General features: G+C 42.2%; 1 protein-coding gene across 8 annotated transcripts in view; it reads left to right on the top strand.

The window, feature by feature from the left end:
• STAB1 (stabilin 1) overlaps nucleotides 1-23589 on the top strand; it is a 231239-nt gene that overhangs the window by 32874 nt on the left and 174776 nt on the right. For all 8 annotated transcript variants that reach the window (XM_025209654.1, XM_025209653.1, XM_025209656.1 and 5 more), the window contains 10 exons: nucleotides 577-699; nucleotides 6010-6156; nucleotides 7435-7497; nucleotides 8940-9053; nucleotides 9561-9614; nucleotides 12131-12211; nucleotides 12945-13103; nucleotides 16342-16404; nucleotides 20797-20898; nucleotides 21991-22077. In XM_025209654.1, coding sequence (XP_025065439.1) covers nucleotides 577-699; nucleotides 6010-6156; nucleotides 7435-7497; nucleotides 8940-9053; nucleotides 9561-9614; nucleotides 12131-12211; nucleotides 12945-13103; nucleotides 16342-16404; nucleotides 20797-20898; nucleotides 21991-22077 — 993 coding nt within the window. The remainder of the gene's footprint in view (nucleotides 1-576; nucleotides 700-6009; nucleotides 6157-7434; nucleotides 7498-8939; nucleotides 9054-9560; nucleotides 9615-12130; nucleotides 12212-12944; nucleotides 13104-16341; nucleotides 16405-20796; nucleotides 20899-21990; nucleotides 22078-23589) is intronic.

The following is a 23589-nucleotide window of genomic DNA, read 5'->3' on the forward strand; positions in this document are numbered from 1 at the left end:
CATTCCTGCACTTCAAAATGGTGGTGGAGGCACTTTAATTAAAACTCATTTGATGATCTTTAGTTAAAGCACTTCTGCTATCATTTTGAAGTGCAGGGATGCTGATACATGAGACATGGAGGCTGGCTGGAGTGCATTAATTAGCCTGTTCCAGCAGACTCGATTAATCAAATCTGCTCTATTTTCAGCTAAGCCATCCTTGCTATGTGTGTAGGTATATTTCTTTCACACATGTGTGTAAAATTTTTGTCTGAAGTAGTAGGCTCAGTGCAAGAGCCACATGGTAACATCCCTTGGGCTGCATTATATAGGAGATCCATCTAAGATGACCATTATACTATTAAAATGGTAATTTCTGACTTAAAAAAAATGGTGACAATACTCCCCTGGGCACTATCAAAGATTTCCAATTCCATACAACAGAAAAAAAAGCCATAGTTTTTTTTTATCAGAAATGATCAAGCTCACATGTAAAGTATTTCTTTCTATGTGCTAGATGGGAGTCATTTAATTGAAATTCTTTGAAACATTTTTATAAAACTTATCATTTCTTTCTTCCTTTTTAATGTCATGAAGGATACCATTGCAGAAAATTTATGCAAAATGCACATAATTCCTGGTCAGCATTTGTTGGAAGACATGATCAAAACCAAAACAATGTGGACATTGTCTGGTCATCAACTGACATTTAATGACCCGGTAAAGACTTTATAGTATTATACTACGTACTGTATTGCTGCTTCACATGGTACTAGACCAAGTGCTAAAGCTGTACTGCTGACATACCTTTATACCAGGAAACCTCTTCTCTTGAATCAATGAAGTCAGGCCTGTCCAACTTCAGCAGGCCCAGGGGCCACATGCAACACCAGTGTGCAACCCCTTATCTGCACACTACATGTGTCACATGCTGCCCCGCCATGTGGGTTCCATGGGGTACCTCCCATGCCCCTCTTCCCCCCTGTCCCAGCAGCACTGGCAGTGTATGGCCCCATGCAGGTCTCCACAGCCCCCCTGTCCCCCAGGCAGTTCCAGCAGCACATGGCCCACTCCCCCCTGGTTGTGGCATGTGCTATATGACCCCCCAGGCCCTCCCCTGCTGTGTAGTAGTGGGAAAGGCAGGTACTGGGGCATGTGGGCTGTGGCTCGCAAGTTGAACAGCATTGTTCAGATTTATAACAAGTAACTATATATTTCCATATTATAATAATTAAATCATAGATGTAGAAAACTTGCAAACTCATCTAGCCTGTTTACTTGTCAATGAAAAATTGATCATTCCCTGCTTGCAATTTATTCTGCTGTACTATATCCATCTAACTTTTCAAATAATGGCACTTTGCAAGACCAATATTCAAAATAAATTCTCCTTTTCTTAGAATACTCTGCTTTGTCCCTTTTGTGTCTAGATTAATTCAACACACTTTTACTGCTTTCTTGTCTCTTAAACACTCCAGCCTTATATATGAAGATCATATTTTGTCAATTGTGGCAAAGTGGGAATTCACCAACCAGCTACAGTGCTGGTCTCCCACCTGCCTGGGCACGCCACCTGCCTTCTCGCCTGCCATGACTTGTTGTTAAATAATTATGGTCTTACTTAGGCAGGAGGGTGCCCTTTGAATGCCCTGTTCTCTTGGGCCTTTGTATGCAGCTCCAACCACCCCTATACTGCATCCCAAGCCTCACAGATGACATACTGTTCAATTACTGGCTCAAGGCCGGGCCCAACTAGACACACCGTTGTGTCTCTCTCTCACTGCCGTGTTACAGGCCCCATTCATACCACCCCTCTCTCACCAGGGCCTCTTACAGTCCACTGGCTCTCACCCGGTCTCTTGCATACCGCCCCCTTGGGCCACACTCCCTCCCTACTTTGTGAGATCCTTGGGCTTAGCTTTCCTTTCTTCAGTCAGCCCGGGTGCAGTCTCTCAGGCATCTCCCGCTACCCCACTGTGTGTTGACTGAGTGATTGCTCAACTGTGGGCCTACTTTAGCCATGGCCCCACACCAGAACATAGTGCCCCTTCCTCAGGCCCCTAATCATGCCCCTCATTCTCAGGGCCTCTCCTCAGCCTCCAGACCACCTTTGGCCTCAGGCACCCAAAGGCTTACCTGGACCTTGCTGACCCTGCTCTTGGGGCTTCACCTCACTTGCCCCTCTTGCTCTCGGGGCCCCATCCCCCACTGTCTGGGCCTTACACCCCAAGAGGCTCAGGTGCTGGGGTTAAGGTGCCCCTCCTCACCTTTCACCAGGGAGGTAACTGGCCTGGCATTTCCTGGGGGCTCCCACACCACTAGGAGCCCCACCAGGCTACCCTTCCCCAGCAGAGTGCAGTTTCAAGTCATGCCCAAGACCAAGAGGTGTCCTCCTTCCCCAATTTCCCTTGCTGTGGCACCCGGATCCAGCTCCAGCTCTTCCTCTGGCAGTGGAAGGGTCAGCATGGGAAGTGAAATGGGGGTGGAGAAGACTGTCATGCTGGTGCTTGTGGTCATGGTGGTGGTGGTGGTGGCGGAGTTATGGCTGGTGCTCTTGGAGGGGATGTAGACTTAGGTACAGGCAGTGGCACTGGCACTGCTCCTCTCTCCTTGCTGCTTCTGTAAACCTCATCCTGCTAGCTGGAGGAAAGAGGCTGTTTCTCAGTTTGTGGCAGGGGGCAGGGGGGGGACTTACACATCTCCCTCTACCCCCTCTTCTGCCCCTCCCTGAAGGCTTGCCATCTGCCTTTCCGCAACACTTCATGGTGTGTTCCATAGTGTCTTGTTTTTATAAAAATATATACATGTATCTACATTCCTATCTAAATAACCTCTCTCTCACCTTTGAGTTGTTGCAGGAGCAGCAGCTCCACCAAGAGATGTTCCTTCCATGGTATCAGACAGCAACTGCACTCCTACCCGTTTTTTCCTTAGTTGTCCCACCAAAAAAAAATGTATCAGTTGTATCTTTCAAACTTTGGCCCCACATAGTGGGGGCTATTAGTTAACTAGGGGGGCCTTAAGGCCCAAGATCTCTGGAAGATACAAATAGACAGGCAGCAAACTGCTGCCTCCAGCTCTGCTGGCCTGAATCTTAAAACAGCCGCTCATCAGAGCTGGGGCCGCAGCTGCCAGCTGCTTATCCCAGCTCTTAAAGTGGCAGACACCATTGTGGTTCTGCCATATCCATATATAACACATATGGTATTTGTTATATAATAATCTTAATTATTCAAACAAATTTGCATATTAAACAAATTTGATATTAAGATCTTTAAGTTTGTTGTTGTTGTGCAGCATCCCTCCAGCCTTCAAATCATTTTCTTTGCTTTCTTCAGAAGTCCTTCAGTCTCTATTGTATTGAGATGCCTAGGAGCAAGTACTTTATTTAAAGTAAGTTCTCACTGGTGCTGCAAACAGGAGAGAGAGACTAGAACGTATCTGTTTCCACTGTACTACAGATTTTCAGAGCAAATCTTGACAATATGCCTAAAACAGATTCCGTAGTGTCTCTAAAAAGGTACCATACTGAAGACTCATATTAGAAAAGGTTTTAAAGCCAACTTTGTGCTTCCCTGACTTGAGGGTGTATTTGGAGTCGAAGCAACCCCTAGATCCAGTCAAAGCTGCCTCAGAGGCTACTCTAACTTACAGCTGCCTATGAGTTGTTATACAATCCAGAATTGTGCTGACTACTCCTCTCCTGTCTTTATACAAGCCTCTTCATAGGGTCTGCCAGAAAGGCAATGTAGGACCTCAAGCCCCAGCTGTTATTTTCTATGGAGTAACTCCCATTGCCTTTATCAGCATTTGTACACTGCTGGCAAGGCACATGAAGCAGGAGGAAGAGCCCCCTAACCATGATAATGAATGACTTTATCGTATGTATACTTAATAAAATACTCAACAACATAGACTCTGTGTGTGTCTGTGTTAGTAAAGGCAGAAAGTCTCCTTTCCAGAGTGCCCTGTGGATCAGTATCTGATCTATAGTCTGATCAGTATCTGATCTATAGTCTGAACTTTTGCTCTTCCAGTGTCTATCCCCCTCCCCCCGACTCCTTATTTTTGTCAGTCATAGTTCACCAGTTTTAATAATCCTGCTTTAGGATATATATTTTTTATTAGCTTATGTTTCCTGTTATCCATTGTCCTCTCTTCATTCTGTACTGTTGCCTTATATGAACCCTGACAGCTGGCCAAGGAACATCAGTGTTTCCCCTCTGAGTTTCCCATCCTTAGTCTTGAGTTCTTGCTTGTGTATTGGCCCTCTGCATTTATCAGAATGACAAAGCAGTATTAGGGGTAGTAAAATTTGAGCTGTGCTTTTCAATGATATATTTTTTGTTTACCCAGGAGTCTTTTAATCTGGGAAGTCTGCCCTTCACCTTTCTTAGCTGAATCATAGTTCGTAGTGATGTGAACTGGTGTTCAGAGCTGGGAGGAATTATTCAAAAACTCATAACAAAAATTCAAAGCACAGTAGATTGGAGCTATGCCTGTTTGGTTTTAGATTTCACATTTATGAATAATTGTGGAATATTAAGTTTCATTTTATTTATTTTAATTATGTATTACTTTATTTACTTCATCTGCCCCCACTTCCCACCCCCAAAAGGCTCGGCGTACCTTACAATAAAAACAAAATAAATTATTCAAACAGATTAAATATTAAAATAAGTACCAGTAATAAAACAACTCCACAAACAATACAACAAAATTTAACCCTATCTGCTAAATGCTTGCCCAAATAAAGTCTTCCAATGGTTTTGGTAGATGTCCTTGGGCTCTGACATGCCTCAAGGGGAGAGAGTTCCACAGCTGAGGAGCTTCTACCGAGATGGACTTCCTGAGTATTTTTGCCTAACTAATTTGGTGCACAGATGGAATTTACAAGAGGTTGCTGTCAACTGACCTTAGGGATTGCAAAGAAAACATAAAGGAGGAGCTTGTCCTTTAGCTGTGGGGTATTCAGTGAAGAAAAATGTACATCAACAGTAGTATTTTTTTAATATGAGACCAAATTGTTGATCATGCTACAACAGCCTTTCCTTGTTATCAGGATCTGATGCAGGTGATAGCCAAATCTTGTACAGTAGGCTTAATCCTAACTTCTATCTTCATGCCCACAAAGATATAAGCAGATACAGGCTAGGAAAAGACATTGCGTTTGTCCTTGGACAAGTTGTGCCTGTGTTTGTCCCAGAACAGAAATATTCTGGGATTGACATGTACACATATCACCTTCTAATCAGGATTTAGAAAGCAATATGTGTACTGCCACTTTTTGATCAATGATAAAATTATTCAGTCCCAGGATAACTGTTCAGATGTGCTTTACTATGCCTTGGGATAAATTGTTAGTATTTCTTATTCTGCAAACCTTTTTAGGACCCTGGGACAACAGACATGTACATCTGAATAATTGGACTTTGTCCTGGGATGAAATGGTGTATTCCAGGACAAATGTAACATCTGTTTGCAGCCACAGAGTCCCTCCTCGTGTTTGGTAGTTTTAGGTGGCACCATGCTGAATTCTGAACTTGTATGATCCAGAGTGAGGCCCAAACCAGAACTCTGGTTCCAGTTTTGGGCAAGTCTAGTTCTAGATTTGAACTTCATGGCAATTGGTCTCACATCCAAGATGGACTTAACCAGACCCCAGAGTCTAAACATCCCTCAGATAGGAGTAAAATTTGGATCCAGCTATCAGTAGGGACCTATTTAATTCGCTGTTTCACGGATTTCACAGAAACAGTGAAATCCAAGATTGACCATGGAATTAGAACTTTATGTAACAATTAATACGATGAAAATTGGTATGTCCTTCCCGCCCCCTCCCCCCCTGCTGTTTAGATAGACCCCCTAGCTATCAGACCTTGAACCTGCTCATGTATGTACCTTTTCCATAGTAACACCAAATGACCTCATTATATTGGTGTTTTTATGATGGTAGATGTTTTGCAAAGAGATGCTAAGAAAACTTCAATGTATTTTTTATAACCAAATCATCTTGTATCTTTATCTCAGCGCTACAGCAAAAGCTTCAGGTATCAAGATGTTCCAGGTGAATTATATACTTTTCTCCAATGGAATTTACCAGCTGCCAATGGCATTATGCATATAGTTAACACTTTAAGGAAAAAGCCTACATTTAAAAACCTTGGGAACCCACAGGTACATTAATTTTTTTTTTACTTCCAATTGTATGAAATATGATGATATTCCATTTAACAAGATTAGTTCTAGATGTCAGTCTTCTTAAATCAACGAGGCATGGGTTTTATGTATAGTGATATAATATAAGGTTTTCATGTTCAGGTATTCAGATAACAGATGTTATAGATTCTAAGATGGAAAGATAAAAGCATGTTAGTTCTGTGTTTCAAGCTCTCATTGCTGCTAGCTTGCAGTTACCTTAATCTCAGCTCTGGCCCTGAATCCTTTCCTCAAGACATGCATTTACCAGGTGCTTGAATAAAATTCTGGCACCAGATACTGAAGCATCTGCTGCAGGATAAGAGATAAGGCTTTTTTCTTCCTCACACCAAGTGTAGGAAAGCAAGAGCTCTCCCAGAGCACACCTTTGTGGAAGAATTACCCCATCAGGAGCTGGACTATAATAATTCTGGTGGTTACTATTACAGACCTACAATATTAGTGATGCCTTACTGGAACTGGGCCAAGCAGCAACATTAGCAAATGATGCCACCCTTTATATGACAGAGACCCTGGAGAAATACTTTTTCCAGCTGGGATGGCAAGACAGAAAGCATTGTTTGCAATTGCTTTTCTATATCCATGCACATTTGGACACTCCCTTTCTCTTGTGAAACTAGCAGTGCAATGAATTCTAACTTTCAGATGGCAAAAGGAGCTTTTACACACACATGTGCATGCCCACACAATCTACAGAACTCTAACAAAGCAAAAATGTCTACCCTGCTGTCTTTACAAGAACTGATGACACTAGTTTTCTCTGCAGTGTGCATGCAGATCATGATGTCTGAGTATTGGGTCATCTTTTGATATGCAGAGAAAGATTATGTTAAAGCACTGTAAAAAGATTTCTACTACCTATACTACCTATATCCAAGAACAAATGGATTTTCAGATTAGCTGGAAAAAGCATTTGGATTGATTCCCCTCCCTCAGCTAATGAGTACTCATAACTCCTACTTAATCTGCGGAAGGCAGAAATCATGCATTGAAATCAGCAGAAGTTACAAGTCTGTGCCACATATGCAAATTGGTGTTGTGTGTGTAGGAATGAGTCTGTGGCCTAAAGTACCTAGGCTAGGTTACCCAGAATTTCTAAGTACACTAAAAAACTATAATATTCTATGATTTCTTTGTCACAAAACCTGCAACATTCTCCAAAATAGGAAGTATTCAAGTTCATGTTTTGACTTCCAGGCTATGCTTACCCCTTTCCACTTTTGGCTCTTCTTGCAGAAAACCATTGGTGAGATTCTTGCTTCAATGGAGATCTTCAGTCGATTTGAAACTATCCTAGAGGTGATCATGTGTCTATCTCTTCTAGGGTGGTTCAGTATTGATTACACTGAATGATTGCTACATTACTCCTATCACAATCAGAATAGTGTTTCACATTTAAAAAAAACATTAAAAATAGTATCAGTAGCTTGATTTTCTTTAACTGACACATTTTTACAATGATACTACTTCTCTTGTATTTATTTATAAGAAAGTGTAGTGCAAGCAAAAGGTGCTAGTTTGACCTCTTCAGGCAATATATATATCTATATATCTATATATATCTGCAAAGTTAACACCGGCAACTGCAGTACAAGCCTCCCCCCAACACTGCCTTACACCTGACTAAAGCAATCCATCTCTAGATGAAAGAAGAGAGTTTATATTCTATGGTTCATTCAGGCCTTGGCACCTCTCCTGGGACTGCCAATAATGACTTTGATCTATCTACAAGCAGTCCTTGATCTGTCCATTGGAACTACCAATTAGTGGCATATAAAAAACTGTACCTGAACTATCTTTATGTGATAAACCATTGCAGCCACTCCCCTGAGTCAGGTTTGCATTGATGACTGACAGGGAAAGATTGTGCTGTTTTGTGGTGCTCCCCTGAGCTGTCCCATCCCCATGCTTTGTAACTCAGTTTTCCTCCCTCCAACATTTCTGTTTGCAGACAAATATCCCATCAAGTTACTTTTCAAGTTTGCAAAGTTAATAAATGTATCTTAAGAATATACGTTTTGGTATATTTTCTATTTCTAGCTGTATAAAGGTATAGCTACAGCCATCGCATATGTATTCCTGTGTATCTAAAACTTGCATTAAGGAAGACCTAGTGAAGTACTGATTACTTATAGAAAAAACTATTAACACTGTAGCAACCACTGTATAATAGTACCTTCTCTGGCACCGTTGCATTCTTAAGGTACCTTCCTATCTGTGTATTAGCTTCTGACTCTTATCTTGGGGCATTTATAGGCATGCTCTGGGAGGCAGGGAGGTGGGGGGAGGAATGGTGCTTTAAGTAATCCAAGAGCCGTACTAAATAAAAGTGCTCAGACTGTCACATGTATCAGTGTCCCTACACTGAAAAATGGCATCAGGGTGATTTGAACTAAAGCTGGCCTAATGAGTTTTAGTTTAAAGTGCCCCACCACCATTTTTCAGCACAGGGACACCGATACATGTGATGCTGGAGTCTGCTGGAGCACAGTACCATGCTCCAGCAGACTTGATTAACTGAGTCTGCTCCAATGCACTGGAATTACAGTGCATCAGAGCAGCCTCCCTGCATGTGTATAGGAGCCCTTGGTGTCTAAGGCCCTTCCATATAAATGTGCATATCAGTAGTCTCTAGTGGATTGCATGGCTTCTCTTCTTCCTTTCTCAGATGTCTCTCTTCCACTAACTCCTCCTAGTTTTAATCTGAAATATTATGTTACACTGGTTTTCAATATCTGCAGAACTGTGGCCTGCCTTCAATACTGGATGGACCAGGACCCTTTACTGTGTTTGTACCAAGCAATGAAGGGGTGGATAAGTTAAGAGATGGGCGGCTTATTTATCTCTTTACAGAGGTGAGATTTTAAGTGTTTGGGGAAGTCTTTAATTAGTTATGTTGCTTTATGTTTTGAAAGAGAGTCTTATCATCATCAAAGGATGGGGGATATATGTCCAGTTAGTAAGTCAAAATGGTACTGGTGCACTTTCTGGCCAACTCAGAATTTTATTTATGATTCAAGTGTACTTGATGAACTTACTTGAGCACAAAATTGCTTTTCCCATAGTTGAGTCACTTCTTCCCATTTCCTGTAATATTTTAGAAGAAAGGTTTTCCTTGCATGTTGATGTGACAATGACAGTTAAATCAGAAATTTAGCTATTTTGTTAAATTCAGATTTGTCATGATCTTTCCAATAAAGTTATTGTTAAAAACCAACCAAAAAACCAACCAACCAAAGAAACAAACACACATGCACTCGCTTTAAATTGCATGATTATCAGAATGCTTTATTTTAGTTGCCTCCTATTATTGCTAAATGTTGAGAGAGAGCATTAATTATTACATCTGTCTCCTTCTTTAGGGGATAAACAAGCTTCAGGAGCTTGTGAAACACCACATCTACACTGTGGCAGCGGTAAGATATCTGTTTCTAGTTCATTGGAGTCCTTTTGACCAGTATCTAAGTAATCAGCAACTTGCCTACAATTCTTCTGGCTTTAGATACAATATGTGGCTATATCTGTCTCTAATTCTTGGGCAAGGGAAGAGAGAAATATATGTTCTATGTGCTGATTTAGTCAAACATTTATCATGGAAGTGCTCCCACTTACATAGGGACTGCTCTTACGCATACTGCTTAAAAAGCAGTATACATGAGTATGAGGGACAAGCATGATGATCCAGAGAACTGAGGAAGGAAGTGGTCTAGGGAATGTTGCATTATATATACATGAGGATGCTATATTATACTATGAAAACTTAGTTTTAAGGTGCAGTCTTTCTCATTGTCACATTATCTTTAAATATATTGCCTCACAAAATCTGTTACAGACGAATGGTCTTTTGCCTTTTTTAATAACACACTATTTAGGATTTTCCAATGCTTACTATTGCAATTTATTATAGAAGAAGGGCAACATTAAACAGGAGCTGTATATTTGTCTCTTTTGCTTTATTCAATAGAATGTGTCAAATTTTACTCCTGGTGTTAGCTGTGTTGAAGTTAATAGACTTGTACAACTTGTACAAAGTTGAGATTTCTCTGCAACAACCAGCACTGTGTGTGCAAACCAAATAATTAGGGCTGTGCAAAATGGGCCCTATTCAATTCGGATTTGGCCCGAATTGGGGTCAGTGATTCAATCTGTTGATTCGGATCACTGTCCCTGATTCGATTTGGCCAAATCCGAATCTGAAGATTTGATGCTGATTCCACGAATCAGTGGCTCGGACACAGGCACAGCTTTAAAAGTTTTTTCTACATACCTTGAGGTACCAGTGTGGCTCATGATCACTGCAGTGCTGGGGCAGATGGAGCGTCCCACAGGAGCATGGAGGGCTCTCCAGCGTGCTCGGCAGTGAACCTGGAGGTTGACCAGAAGTACTTCCGGTCCACTTCTGGGTCTGCCGGGGAGTGTGCTTGGGCCTCCCAGTGCCACCCCAACTCAGTGATCAGCCACAGGGGAACCCTGGGCACCCCTCCCAGACCCAGGAGGCACCAGTCGCCAAGTCAGGGAGGCATGTGGGGACCCCCCTGCGCACTCCCCAGTGAACCAGGAAGTGAACCGGAAGTGCTTCTTGGTCTGCTGCCGAGTGCACTAGGGAGCCCCTCGTGCTTCTCTGGGACACTGCATTTGCCCCAGCACCACAGCGTTCAGAGCCCCTGCTACCTAGAGGTATGTAGAAAAAACATTTAAAGCTGTATCTACGTCCAAATTGCCAAATCTGTCCAAATTGATTCAGAGGGTTCCAAACCAATTCAAAGAGATTAAAGGGTCCTCTGATTCGATTTGGATTCGGAGATTGGGCCACCAAATCGAGCCAAATCTCCATCAAATCAAATCACGGACTGAAGCTTCACACAGCCCTACAAATAACTCATTCTGCTTTTTACAATATTTGCTTTCTCTCTAGCACTGAGTGAGGTTGAAGTAATGGGGAGCCAGATCCATCTTGCCCCATAAAGTCCATCTCCAGACTCCTAAACCAGTGTAAATGTAGTCCCCACCAGCCTCACTTCTGCAAAGCACTGCAACATTCCCTAGACCACTTCCTTCCTCAGTTCTCTGCTTGTCCCTCATACTAGGGTTCTGACCTATTCTATGGCAACAGTTGCTCCTCAGTCTCTTAGTTAGTGGAAGCTTATACTGGGAAATTCCTTTACTCCCACCAGGAGCTGTCCAGAACCAGTTCACAAGCCTGAAACATCTTGCTACTTCAGCTATCCAGCATGTCCTGAAACCCTTTCCCTAATTCATAGCTTTTATAATCTAAGGGATAGAGCAGTAAATTGTCTGATATCAAAGTCTTAAAGAGCCCTGGACTTCACTAGTGTTCCTTTCTGCTACTGCTGTGCAGGGTTTCCTAACTCCATCACACTCCTTTTATTACTAAAAAAAAAAAAAAAGTTACTAGATGGATGCAGTGGGAAACCAAGCAAACTATAGTATTTTTCCAGTATGCTTTGTAATAGGCGATGAGCATATAAACCAGTAGTTTTAGCACTTTATTTTTATGTTTTACAAACATACTCTGGATAACTCCTTAGCTAGTCTGAGTTTTTGAACATGCTATCAACTGTATTCATTGTGGAAAAGAAATTATGCTACAGTGTCAAATTTACAAAAAGAAAAAAATGAAGAGAAGGCCATTAATATGATTTCTATTTCAAATATTGCATGTGATTGATACAGTGCCCTGGACTTCTCTTTTAGCCATATATGTATTTTCTAGACATTTGATAAAGTTTAATTATTTAAAGTCAACTGTTTAAAAATAGTTTATGGAGGGAGTTTTGTAACTATTCGAAAATGTATTCAACCCTATCCTCTCCTTAGATTAATTTCTCTTTCATAGCATTGTCATATATACACATAATGTATTGCAAATATATATAATATATATCTTCATATGTGTGTAAAAAAATTTCAGGTGACTGTGGAGAAGCTGCTGATGATGCCACATATTATAACCATGGCAAACCAGATAGTGACCATCAATATTAGCACAGATGTAAGTATCATATGGTGATTTGCAACCATCTCTGCTACTCCCTGTGCCTAAAAAATTAGATTTATTTAAAGCTGTAAAGTGTATTTTCTTCTTATGCCCTATGCATGATGCTCATTAAGAATGATGGGTATTATGTATTTATTATCTGAGACTGAACAAAGTGTCTATATCCCACTTTAGCTCTAGAAATTTGTTATGTTTTAGTCAGTAGGCGCACTGACATGAGATACTTACTGTGAAGTTCCCTATTTAGCTCCACAGTAGAGCATCTTCTCCATCTCCATGTGTGAAGCTATTAGTCCAGAGTAAACTAATTAACTCTGCCATATGTTAGTGCTGCTCAATATCTGTACTATCCTATGGTGGAGTTATTTACTCTGCCGCAATGCATGTGTAGTCGGTGACTATGGCCAGCTAGGGCATGAGGGTGCTACAGTGTGGGGCTGTCTGCTGGCTTGCCTCATGTCTCTGCCAGCCCCTCGGCAGCATCTTAAGCCAGAATAGCCCTGGGTTGGCAGGCTGACTCCCTGGGTACCCTCCCAACCAGGGCTGCGCTGCCCTGGCTCAACGTGCTGCAGTCCCAGGTGCACATTTAAATGCTGTGCCCAGGAACAATAAACTACTGTGCAACTGCACAAGAGTTTATTTAGATGGGTTAATTTCATGTGTAGATGAGCCCAGAATCTCCCAATAAGAGAGAGTATAACATAGAATTTTTGTTTTTCTGTAACAGGGAAGAATTCTGTTGACTGATTCTGGAATTCCCTTAAATATGAAGAACATTGTGGCATCTAATGGAATCATTCATACTTTGGATGGCATCTTCATTCCTTCTTCAATAATCCCCATTCTGCCACAGAGATGCAATGAAGTACAGCATACCATTGTAACAGTAAGTGATGTTTTTTTCATTCTTTCTGAAGTGACTACTACAGAAAAGAAATAAAGCTCTTGGTTAAGTTGTAGAATAGACTATAATTGACCTGACAAGTTAAGTCAGTGTATTCACATGTAGGAAATTTAATTTACCCTGTTTAATCCTCTACATTAGGCTGCTTGCTGAAGTAGCCAATATAAGCACTTCCTCTGCTACCATTTCCACATAATATTACTGAGAAGTCAGCTATTTTCTCTTAGGAATTTTTTATAGGAAACTAAAAATACTACTTTTATCTTCATATTATATACACACACACACACACACACACACACACACACACACACACACACACACATATATATATGATTCAGAAAGAAATTTGGCTTCTTAAGACCTCTTTTTGGTAATCAAGTTTCAATCTTCTCTGCTAACTAGTTTGATAATGTTATTAAATGGATCTGAACATTCATATCCTATGAGGTTGATCTGGGATATAATGGGCATGTCTACGTGTCACCATATGGTGATGTTGCTACAGTGACATGCTTTAGCACAGTGGTCTCCAGCCTTTTTAAGGTGAAGATCACTTTTTGAGGTAAAGTACAGTCCAGGATCTACTCTGCAGCTTTGGGCTCATGGCACAAAGCTCAGCACGCAGCAGCAGCCACCTTGCCCCATGCACAGATTGGGAGGGCACATGCCCTCCACCAGGGTGCATACAGCAGCAGGAGCACCCCCTAGAGAGTGCTTCTTCCGTGGCACAGGACTGAGCTGCCAGGCAGACGGGCCCTGTAGGAGGGGCCGCGACCACTCTGCCCAGCTCTGCGGAGCCCCACAAAGCGTGGGGCCTGGGGTGATTGCTTTGATTCACCCTACCCAAGGGACAGCTCTGGGTAGGGGAGACTGGGGCCAGCATCTGGGAAGGCCCCAGCAGCCTTACCTGGGGGCCTTCCAGGGTGCAGGGTGGCTATCTGGGCACGTGGAGCCTGGCTAGCAGCCACAGTGAGGTTTCTGGCCAACCAGGCTCTGGTTTTGGACAGCACACACTGCAGCCACATGCGGCACTCCCCTTTTTTTTATACTGGAATTTTCTGGTATCTAATATTGCTTATGTGCTGCAAATATGCAGTGCGGAGAACATTTTCACATTTGCTGCAAAGTGCACGTTCCCGCTTATCTGAACGTGCCCACTGAGATTATGGAAGGTAGAAGTACATTTGATGCTAACAAATTTAAGTTTTTTCATAGTGTCAGATGTGGGGTGCAGTGTAACAGGTGTCCCAACCCCTGTTACAGAGAGTGGGGCCAGGCAGCAGATCTAAAGGGTTGCAGGACTCTAGTTTGTAAACTGCAGGTGGCAAAGAGGCAGACTGCAGAGCTATAATCCTGCTACTATGGTGCAGGATGCAGGGCCAGATAAGGAGCAGAACAGCAATCCTGCTAATTAGTAAAGGAGGAATCCCTCCGCCCCATTTGGATAAGGGAGCCTGATGACCAAAAGGAGCAGAGCCAGGTAGGGGATTTAAACAGAGCTCCAGAGCAGGAGAGTCAGATTGGCAGAGATCCTGAAGGAAGAAGCAGCTCTGGGGAGAGTATCATAGAGATAAGTTCATAAGTTATGCTGCATGTGATGTTTCTGTTTTTGTCCATGAGGCATGGGAGTGTCTGAAGGGGAGATGAGAGGACTGGGAAAGACCTCTTGATTTTGAAGCAGTGAGCTAGGGGAGACTGAGGCCTTGGGGAGGGGAGATAGAGAGTGTAAAAGAGAATCTTAACTGTGGACAGTTGCGAAGTGGGGCTGGAAAAGAACCGTAACTGAGTGGGCCACCAGAAGCTCACAGGATTTTGTGGGAGTGGGCTATCAGAGGCCCCAGGACCTTGTGTAAGTATGCTGACTGAGGCCATTTTGAGGATTGAGACCTTGCTGAGAGTCAGAGTTAAAAGATCATGGCAGAATGAGGTGGTCCAGTAGCAAGTCTTACCTACAGACTTGCACTGGTATTTTAAGGGCCAGGCAAGATCAGGGTGGTACGCCTGGGAAGACAGAGTGAGAAACAGGATTTGTATGGCCATTAGGGGGCATCACAATCACCAGAGGTGGATCCTGTTATATGCAGGTAGAGTAGTTAAAGTGTCTCCCTTCTGGGTCCAGAGGCATGAATTTGAGTCTTGCTCCAGACTTGTGCCAGAGGTTCCCTACCCTAGTTGACCCAGCTGGAATTGGGTACCTGGTCATTTGGGCTGAGGAGTCAAAGGAAACAAGATGTGATACTAGCCCTCCCAATGGCTCCAAAAACTCCTATTTCTTAACTATGTTGGCTCAATGGGCCATCAACCCTCAGGTGGGCCACTGAGCTTTTTTTTAATATGCTCTCATCCTGCAGTTAAATATCTGCATAATATAGGGAGTCTCACAACATTGTAAACACCCTGCATGAGCAGAGTCTTGTGGTCTTTATTTTGAATCTTTGTCACAACTTGTGTCTAGCATTTAGGCACTGACAGGTTGACAGGGATACTAGAAAGAGCTCTGTTAAAGTATATGGAATGGCACACCAGTACAAAGTCTACTATTTTACATCTCATTGGCTGCCTATACACATCCTTGGGGGTGGGGGTAGAGTGTTTTAATTAGAGCAGTTCCTGGACAGCAGCTTTAATTAAAATGGCTTACTGTCACGTATATTAAGCCCCAACATGCTTTAAATTTGTTTCAGGGCACTTTATCTAAAGCTTATTCAATGAAGTTTAGATAAAGTGCCCCCACAGTCAGTTTAAAATGTGTGGGGGCTTAATGCACATGATGGTGAGGTGACGCAGGAGTGTTCTAATTAGAACATGGAGCAGACTCAATGAATAGTTCTAGTTAGAACATGAACATGGAGCAGACTAGACTAATGCGTTCTAGTTAGAACATGCACAAGCAAGTGTATAGTCAGCCATTATTCAATTGTGGCCATGAAAATGACTCAAAAGTAACAGAAGATTCCCTACTGTTTCATGGAATAATGGAATTTAGAGCATATGCTCTCCAGCATAACTACTGAATATCCAGCATTAAGCCTGAATATTTGTTAGCCAAAAGGGTTCCAGGGTTACATACTCATATTGCATTGATGAATCTGCATTACTGCCAGCCTGTATGTATTTCCATATATGTCTTTGTTTGCGAGAATTAAAATGAGGTTACATTTGAGAAAATGTGTTTCTTCTTCGTTTTCTTCTTCTTTTTTTTTTTTTTTTGCAACAGGGCAGTTGTGTTGATTGCAAAGCCTTGAACACCAGCCTTTGCCCACCTTACAGCACAGAAGTGGTAAATACCTTTTATTATTTCTGCTTATATTAGCACCCATAGTGCTTTCAGGCACCATACAGGCACATAAAAAGAGACAGTCTCTCCCCCAAAGAGCATACAGACAAAGTATCAGAAGGGAACAGAGGCACAGAGAGGGGAAGTACTGTATTTACTCGAATACAAGACAAAGTTTTCCCCTGCAATTGGTATGGGGAGAAAAAAGCCCCTCATCTTATAATCGCATACAAGGACACCTCACTAAATATACTGTCTATCATTAAACCACTGCCAAAAGCAGCATGTGCTCAGCAATGGAAACTAAATAAGAAGGGGTGTGAACATAACTAAGTTACATAAGAAACATACAGCCAACTAAGCCCAGGAATAAGGGGGTGGGAAGAGGGGAAAAAGGGGGGAGAGGGTGCAATGCTTATATAGCAAAGCATATACAAGAGACCTCACACAACAGTTGGGGGGTGGGGGTTGTAAGCGCATTCAAGTAAGGAGGTGGGTTGTAAGCACACACAGATTTACAAATAGATACAGTTGTGGGGGTAGGGAAGAGTCCAGAATTTAGAATGTCCTTGGAATCCTCTAGGTGTAGCAGCGGGGGCAGTCAGGCATTCCCCACTCTGTATTGCTTCTGGTCGGTGGCTGGCTCTTCTCAGTTAAGAGAATTTGGAACTGATTTGTGTGATTTGGCCTGATTATATATATATGTGCCAAAGGTGCTGCTCAAAAGTGTGTTTAAAAAACACCTGTACTAAAACTTGCAGCAGTTTCAAAAAAAGGTAACGTTCATCAATTCTGGATTATCTAAATTCATGGGTACTCTATGCAAATTGCTACAGCTATGTTTAATTTCAAGGTTATTGTTTTCAAATTTGCTCCTCACTTCCATGTGCTCAGGGAGAGCAGGGTCTGCCAGGAAGGGGTGGGGGAAGGGATTCCAGGGAAAAAGTTGTGGGGAAGCAGAGAATGAGAGGCTACCTGATCCCTCAGATTTGTTTTCCATGCTGTAGCAGTGGGGCGGGGACGACACACAAATTCAAGGGAACCCTCCAATAATTAGATTCTATGCATGGAAAATTATAATTTTATAAATTTTCCATAGATAGAATCTAATTATTGGGGGGGAGGTTGTCTTATAATCAGGGTCATCTTCTATTCAAGTAAATACAGTAGCTTATTTAAGGTCAAGCAGAGAAGGTTGTTGCATATTTGTTAATAGAACCCAGGTCTCCTTGATCCCAGTTGAGTGCTTTGCTCAGTAGTCTGTGCTGCCTCCTGTTCTGAAGTACGCAGAACACATTAGAGAGAGCCTCGACATACTCTGCATATTAAGTAAAATTGTAGATTTCTTGCTTCCAACAACCTCACTCTTAGCACAGGCAGAACTTTTTCTACCGCTCTTGAATCCGCACAGGCTTGGGGTTCCACCATTACACTCGTGCCACTTTCAACCTGCCACTTAGTAGAATCCCCAAGCTTGATTTTCTGAGGACCATGTTTCTGTTTTCTAGTGTGAAAGTACCTGCTTGTATCATGGTCATGGAAGATTATGCAGTAAACCTGCTGTGTTGCAGACAAATGGGAGCTTGCAACTCTCAGTTCATGGAAACTGACACGTTGAGTCTATAATCCCATTGGCTATGAAAGACTCAGTCAGTGACTGGATCCTGCTTAGTTCGATGTATATCATACCTGTCAAATGAGATTAAATCTGGATGCATCTACATGTATGTAATACAATACATGTATTGTAATGCAATACAATAAACAATAATGCAATACAATAAACTCCTCATTTATCACTCTGGAGTTTATTGGCATGTTTACACAGGCTCCTGGGACTGCAGAACACTGAGCTGGGGCAGACCAGCCCCAGCTAGCAGGGAGTCCATGGGGTCAGACTGCCAGCTCAGGGCTGCTCTGCCCCAGCTGAACATGCTGCAGAGGGTGTGGCTGAGGCATGAGGGTGGTTGAGTGCAGGACTAGATGGCACACCGAAGCACTTTTGTGCCCCAGCCAGATCAGCATCTACATGTGCGCTGCTGTGGAGTAAAAAGCTCTGCAGGAGGGTAGTACTTGTATTTAGAAATTACCACTCTGCTGCAGAGTTTATTAATTTACTTCAGCCTAGTAGCTCTGCATGTGTAGATGCTGAGACATTTACTGCAGAACTAATTTGTCAACAGCAGTAAACGTCTTACATAGGCGCACTTTTTTTTTTGAAGGGGGAGTTGTGTTCTATCTGCTTTGCTGTCAGTCTCAGTGTTTGGGGGTCACAAATTCATTGTCACAAAGTGGTGTTACCTAGTCTCATTTACGTCAGTAGGTTCACTTTTAGCAAAAGGTCAAATCCTGGAGTCAACTGTGCCTGAGTTAAGGGTGTAGGTCTGTAGGAGCAGACCCAGACCAATAGATAAGGCAGGAGAAGATTTTCTCTGAATCACCTATGTGACTTAAGTTCCATTTTCAAATGGCATTTTGGACCCTAAGTTTTATTAAATATCAATATACTTTAGAGGCCTCACTCCCGCCCTACCTAAGAAGTTATATTTATTTAAATATAACTTTATTTTGGAGGATAAGCAACCTTTTGTCAACACACAGAGGTTTTCCAAGTTATCTGGCATCATATCTTGCAATAATTTATCTATTTTGGAAATGAAAACTCTATTCTGCAATTAGGTTTTTTTCTCAGGATAGAAAGATGCAAAGGGGCAGCTACCACATTTTGGTTTAACCATTCTGTTTTTGATAGACTTCCTGCAATTATCTCATGCTTCAGTATCTCTCACTTGAATTAGCCTGTTTCACTTGTGTACTGTCAGCTGCTCTACTTTTCTCAGCAGGGTAAATAAGCTTACAATGGGCTTAAAACATCCCATATACCATAACTTGCCATAGGTAATTCTGGCTTGCACACTGCAAAGAAAAGCAAAGCAGTTTCTTAGAGCATCCACCATAGGTGGTCTTTTCCTTTCCCTCTTGCACTAGCTGTGAGGGCACAACCCTGGTTTTAGCAGTGAGCAGGACAACTGTCCAAGGATCAAGAGCATCTTAGGTTAAGCTGGTGAAAGATGGGAGCTGGGGTGGCATGGCCCTAAGATGTATGGGTAATAGCCTTGAGGTTGTAGGTTCAAGGTCACAACAGCAGTACTTATAGTGTGGCCTTGTCATATTCCAGTGAATCTATGAATCCTGTTAAATACCTTGTCACAGGCATGCAAAAAAGGAAAGGTAAAAGACATGTAATGTTTTGGTGGATGAAGAAGAGTCCCCCCTTTTGGTCTTGGACCTCCCTGAATCTACCTACCAGCTCTGCTGGCAACAGCTCAGAAATGATTATGGCTCACAGAACACAGATGAATTAATATATGATGCTAGTTTGACTCACAAACAGTATACATCTTTCAGTGTTCTGTGATAAAATTCCAAGTGCATAAAGCTTAGGGCACAGGATTGAACTATGGGATATCAGGCTAGAACGTTGTATAGGTGTTTCTATAAAATGCATGCAGATTTTTTTTAGTGTGTGCATGTGTGCACTCGCAAAAATTTACAAGTAGCTTAAACTGGAATAAATGAAGACTATGGATGCATGATTTATAATTATTTTACATTAACTACAATGGAAAAATGTATGCTAAAAGTGCTGCATGACAAGGCCTAAGTGACTTTTTGTAAATGAACATTTAAGTCACTTTTGAAACATTTACCCATGGTCTACAGTAGTTATTCTGTTATTCTTTAGGGAGTAGCACCTTCTTTTTAAGTTATGAGCAAAATCCATCACAGCAATTGGATGGGCTCTCAAGAACCATTGTAAATTCATGACACAGATCATGACAAAGATCTTCAAATATGAATAGTGATGTGGTCTTCTCAATTTTAGGTCAGGTAAAGGTGCTTGATTTTCTGAAAAGCTGTTTGAAGATTTCTCAAAACAGGAATTTATAAATTAAGAAGACTTTAGTCACCAGTCACATTTGTAAATTCAAAAGAGGACCTCATGTGGGGTAAAGTCTTGGGCCAAATTCATCCCAAATGTCATTGGATAACACCACATGAATTATTTTTATCTCTTCTCTCTGTTTCTGGGAGTAAGAACAATTTAACTTGTTCACTTCATGCAAGTTTTTAGATATATTGGCTTAACTAAAATGTTAAAGAACCTGCATTGTTCAGCATGATAAGAAATTTTAAAATCAGAACAGGAGGATATTGCTTGTTGTGAACAAAAGGAAGCTACTGCATATCTTGTATTGCAATAGAAGCACCATAATCTTATCTTGTTCACCTTGGCTTTCCCATGAATTTGCTCAGTTCAGCAGTAGATAGCTACTCTCTGCAGTCAGGGACAAGGAAAAGTTATTGTGTTCATGACTCATTTTCTTTCTAAAGGAACCAGAGCCTCTCCCCAAAGAATGTGTATATGTCCATGACCCATTGGGGTTGAATGTTATGAAAAAGGGGTGTGCCAGATACTGCAATCAAACCATTTTGGTAAGTGCAATATAGAGCATGCAAGAGCACATTGCATTAGCAGGAAACTTTATTCTGCTTCTGCTCCTTGAATCTGAAGGGCTTCAGCTTTAAGTCTTTGAAACATTGCTTGGAAAAGGAGAGAAGTGCTCCCACAGTAAATTCTGCTATTGGACCAGGGAAAGCGATACTACATGGCTAAGCTCCTTAGAGATAAACATTCAGCAGTGAATAAACATTCAGCAGAACACATATGGACTCATCTGAACGATTCCCCTGTCAAGTGCTGATGGGGGCAGATTGGCAAAGCCTGTATGAATTTCACTGAATGAGATGGCAGAGCTAAATGAAAGAAATACCATAACAAACAACATGAACTGTTTAACAACTCATCTTTTCTTAGAGACCTACAGTTTTCTAACAGACTTCTATCAAAGGAAGCAGAGTACAATGAGAGCACATTAATCTAAAGGATAATCACATCCTGTTTATGAAACAGTCAGATGCTTAGGAAAAGAAGTTTCATCCTCCCTAGAGATACCACACTGCCTGCAAGTCATCGATAATACGTGATAACATGCAGCTGGCAAAATACTGACTGAACATTTGTCTTCCAGTTGTGCTCCTGTTGGCTAACCACATTAGATATCTGATGTGACACAGAAAGAGCATCCTTTTTCTTAAATAATTCAGACAATGGCAGGAATTGGTAACAGGAAGGATGTGGGCCTGTACAACCAAACAACAAAGGATGCAAAATATGTGTCAAAAGCAGAAGGAGAAAAAAGCAGGCTCTAACGGGGAAAAAGATACAGTAATGCTTGACTCTGTTTAGGGTAGTTTAAGGGGGGAAAAAAACAAAAAAATAAACTTGGGTGTGGGAGCTGCTGAAAGCATAGTCAGAATACAGACCAGAAAGTCACTTTGATTATTCTACCACCACTGGGGAAAGGAGTGCATTTCAAACTTGGAAGTGGAGGATGACTCTCAGGATCAGGCTCTTAGCTCATGATTTGAAAAAACAGCTAAAAGATCTGATTTCAGGTTGCAAGATGTTAACAACACTCAAGAAACTGCTTGGTAAAGTGTTACTAATGTTTACAACTTTTCCAGAAACCTGGGTGTTGTAAAGGATTTTTTGGTCCTGACTGCACGCAATGTCCGGGTGGATTTTCCAATCCCTGCTATGGCAGAGGCAATGTGAGTACACCAGATACTATCATTTTGGACCCACAGTTAGAGCACACTATTCTTTTCATACTCCTGGTGGGGACTTTGGTCATGTGCATGGCAAGCTTTACCCAGAATTCCTGTCATTTGCCCCCGCCATGGAAACAGTATACATTTTGTCTGGAATTGATATATGTCTTATAATATTTTCCAAATATTATAAGACATATAATCTTATAATATTAGAGATTATATAATCTCTAATATTATATATTAGAGATTATATAATCTCTCTTGGCTTTCTGTATTCTCTTGAGAAAGAGAATACAGAAAGCCAAGGTGTGGATATAAGTTGGAAGGGGGTTTAACCCTACAAACATCATCTTAATTGTATAACTCCTACTATCTATTTTGAAAAGGATGGAGGAATCTTATGTTTCTTTCTTTCTTTTTTTTTTGACTTTTAAGACTTTTGACTTTTAAGAAGCATTTATTCCAGGGAAGGTGACAAATCAGGGCCAGTAAAGATTATGTGCAGGTTGGCCTGAAGATCTGGGCCTCATGGACAAGGCCTGGGCTCATGGCCTGCAAGGCCTGCCCGTACATTCTAGACAAAAAGACACAAAGACTTTTGAATTTTAAGAAGCATTTATTCCAGGGAAGGTGACAAATCAGGGCCAGTAAAGATTATGTGCAGGTTGGCCTGAAGATCTGGGCCTCATGGACAAGGCCTGGGCTCATGGCCTGCAAGGCCTACCCGTACACTCTTGACAAAAACACAAAAAAACACAAAGAACAAAAGGAGTATTTACATATATACAGTTCTGCCAGTGGGGACGCCCAGGGGGGCATCAGGGGTCGGCTCTCCTGAACAAAGTCCGAGGTCTCAGCTTGCTGGATGCATCTCTGCACATTGAGCAGCTGGTGGTGTCACAAGGCAAGGAGCAGGTGTCCCGCCTCGACTCTTTCTTTCGTTGACACCCTGCAGCTCTTCCACCTGCTGGTCTGGTGCAGCCCCGCCTCTCGCTCGAGTTCGAGCATGCTGTCCTCCGTCCACCTTTGAGGAACGCTGGGCCCTCGAGGGGGCACTGTGCCGAGTCGAGGCAGGACACCTGCTCCTTGCCCTGTGACACCACCAGCTGCTCAAGGTGCAGAGACGCGTCCAGAAAGCCGAGGCCTTGGACTTTGTTCATGTGGGCCGACCCCTGAGGCCTCCATGGGTGTCCCCGCTGGCAGAACTGTAAATATGTAAATAGTCCTAATGTTCGTTGTGGGTTTTTTTGTGTGTTGTTTTTTAGTCTAGAGTGTACGGGCAGGCCTTGCAGGCCAAGAGCCCAGGCCTTGTCCATGAGGCCCAGATCTTCGGGCCAACCTGTACATACTCTCTACTGGCCCCGATTTGTCACCCTCCCTGGAATAAATGCCTCTTAAAAGTCAAAGTCTTTCTTTCTTTCTTTCAAGATGGCTGCCGACAGGTGAAGCCCTTCTGAGCTCCTGCAGCTCGGGTGCCTTTTATGCGTTCCCTGCACTCCGTGCCCCCCT

This window comes from Alligator sinensis, unplaced genomic scaffold (assembly GCF_000455745.1).
Source record: "Alligator sinensis unplaced genomic scaffold, ASM45574v1 scaffold487_1, whole genome shotgun sequence".
NCBI lineage: Eukaryota > Metazoa > Chordata > Crocodylia > Alligatoridae > Alligator > Alligator sinensis.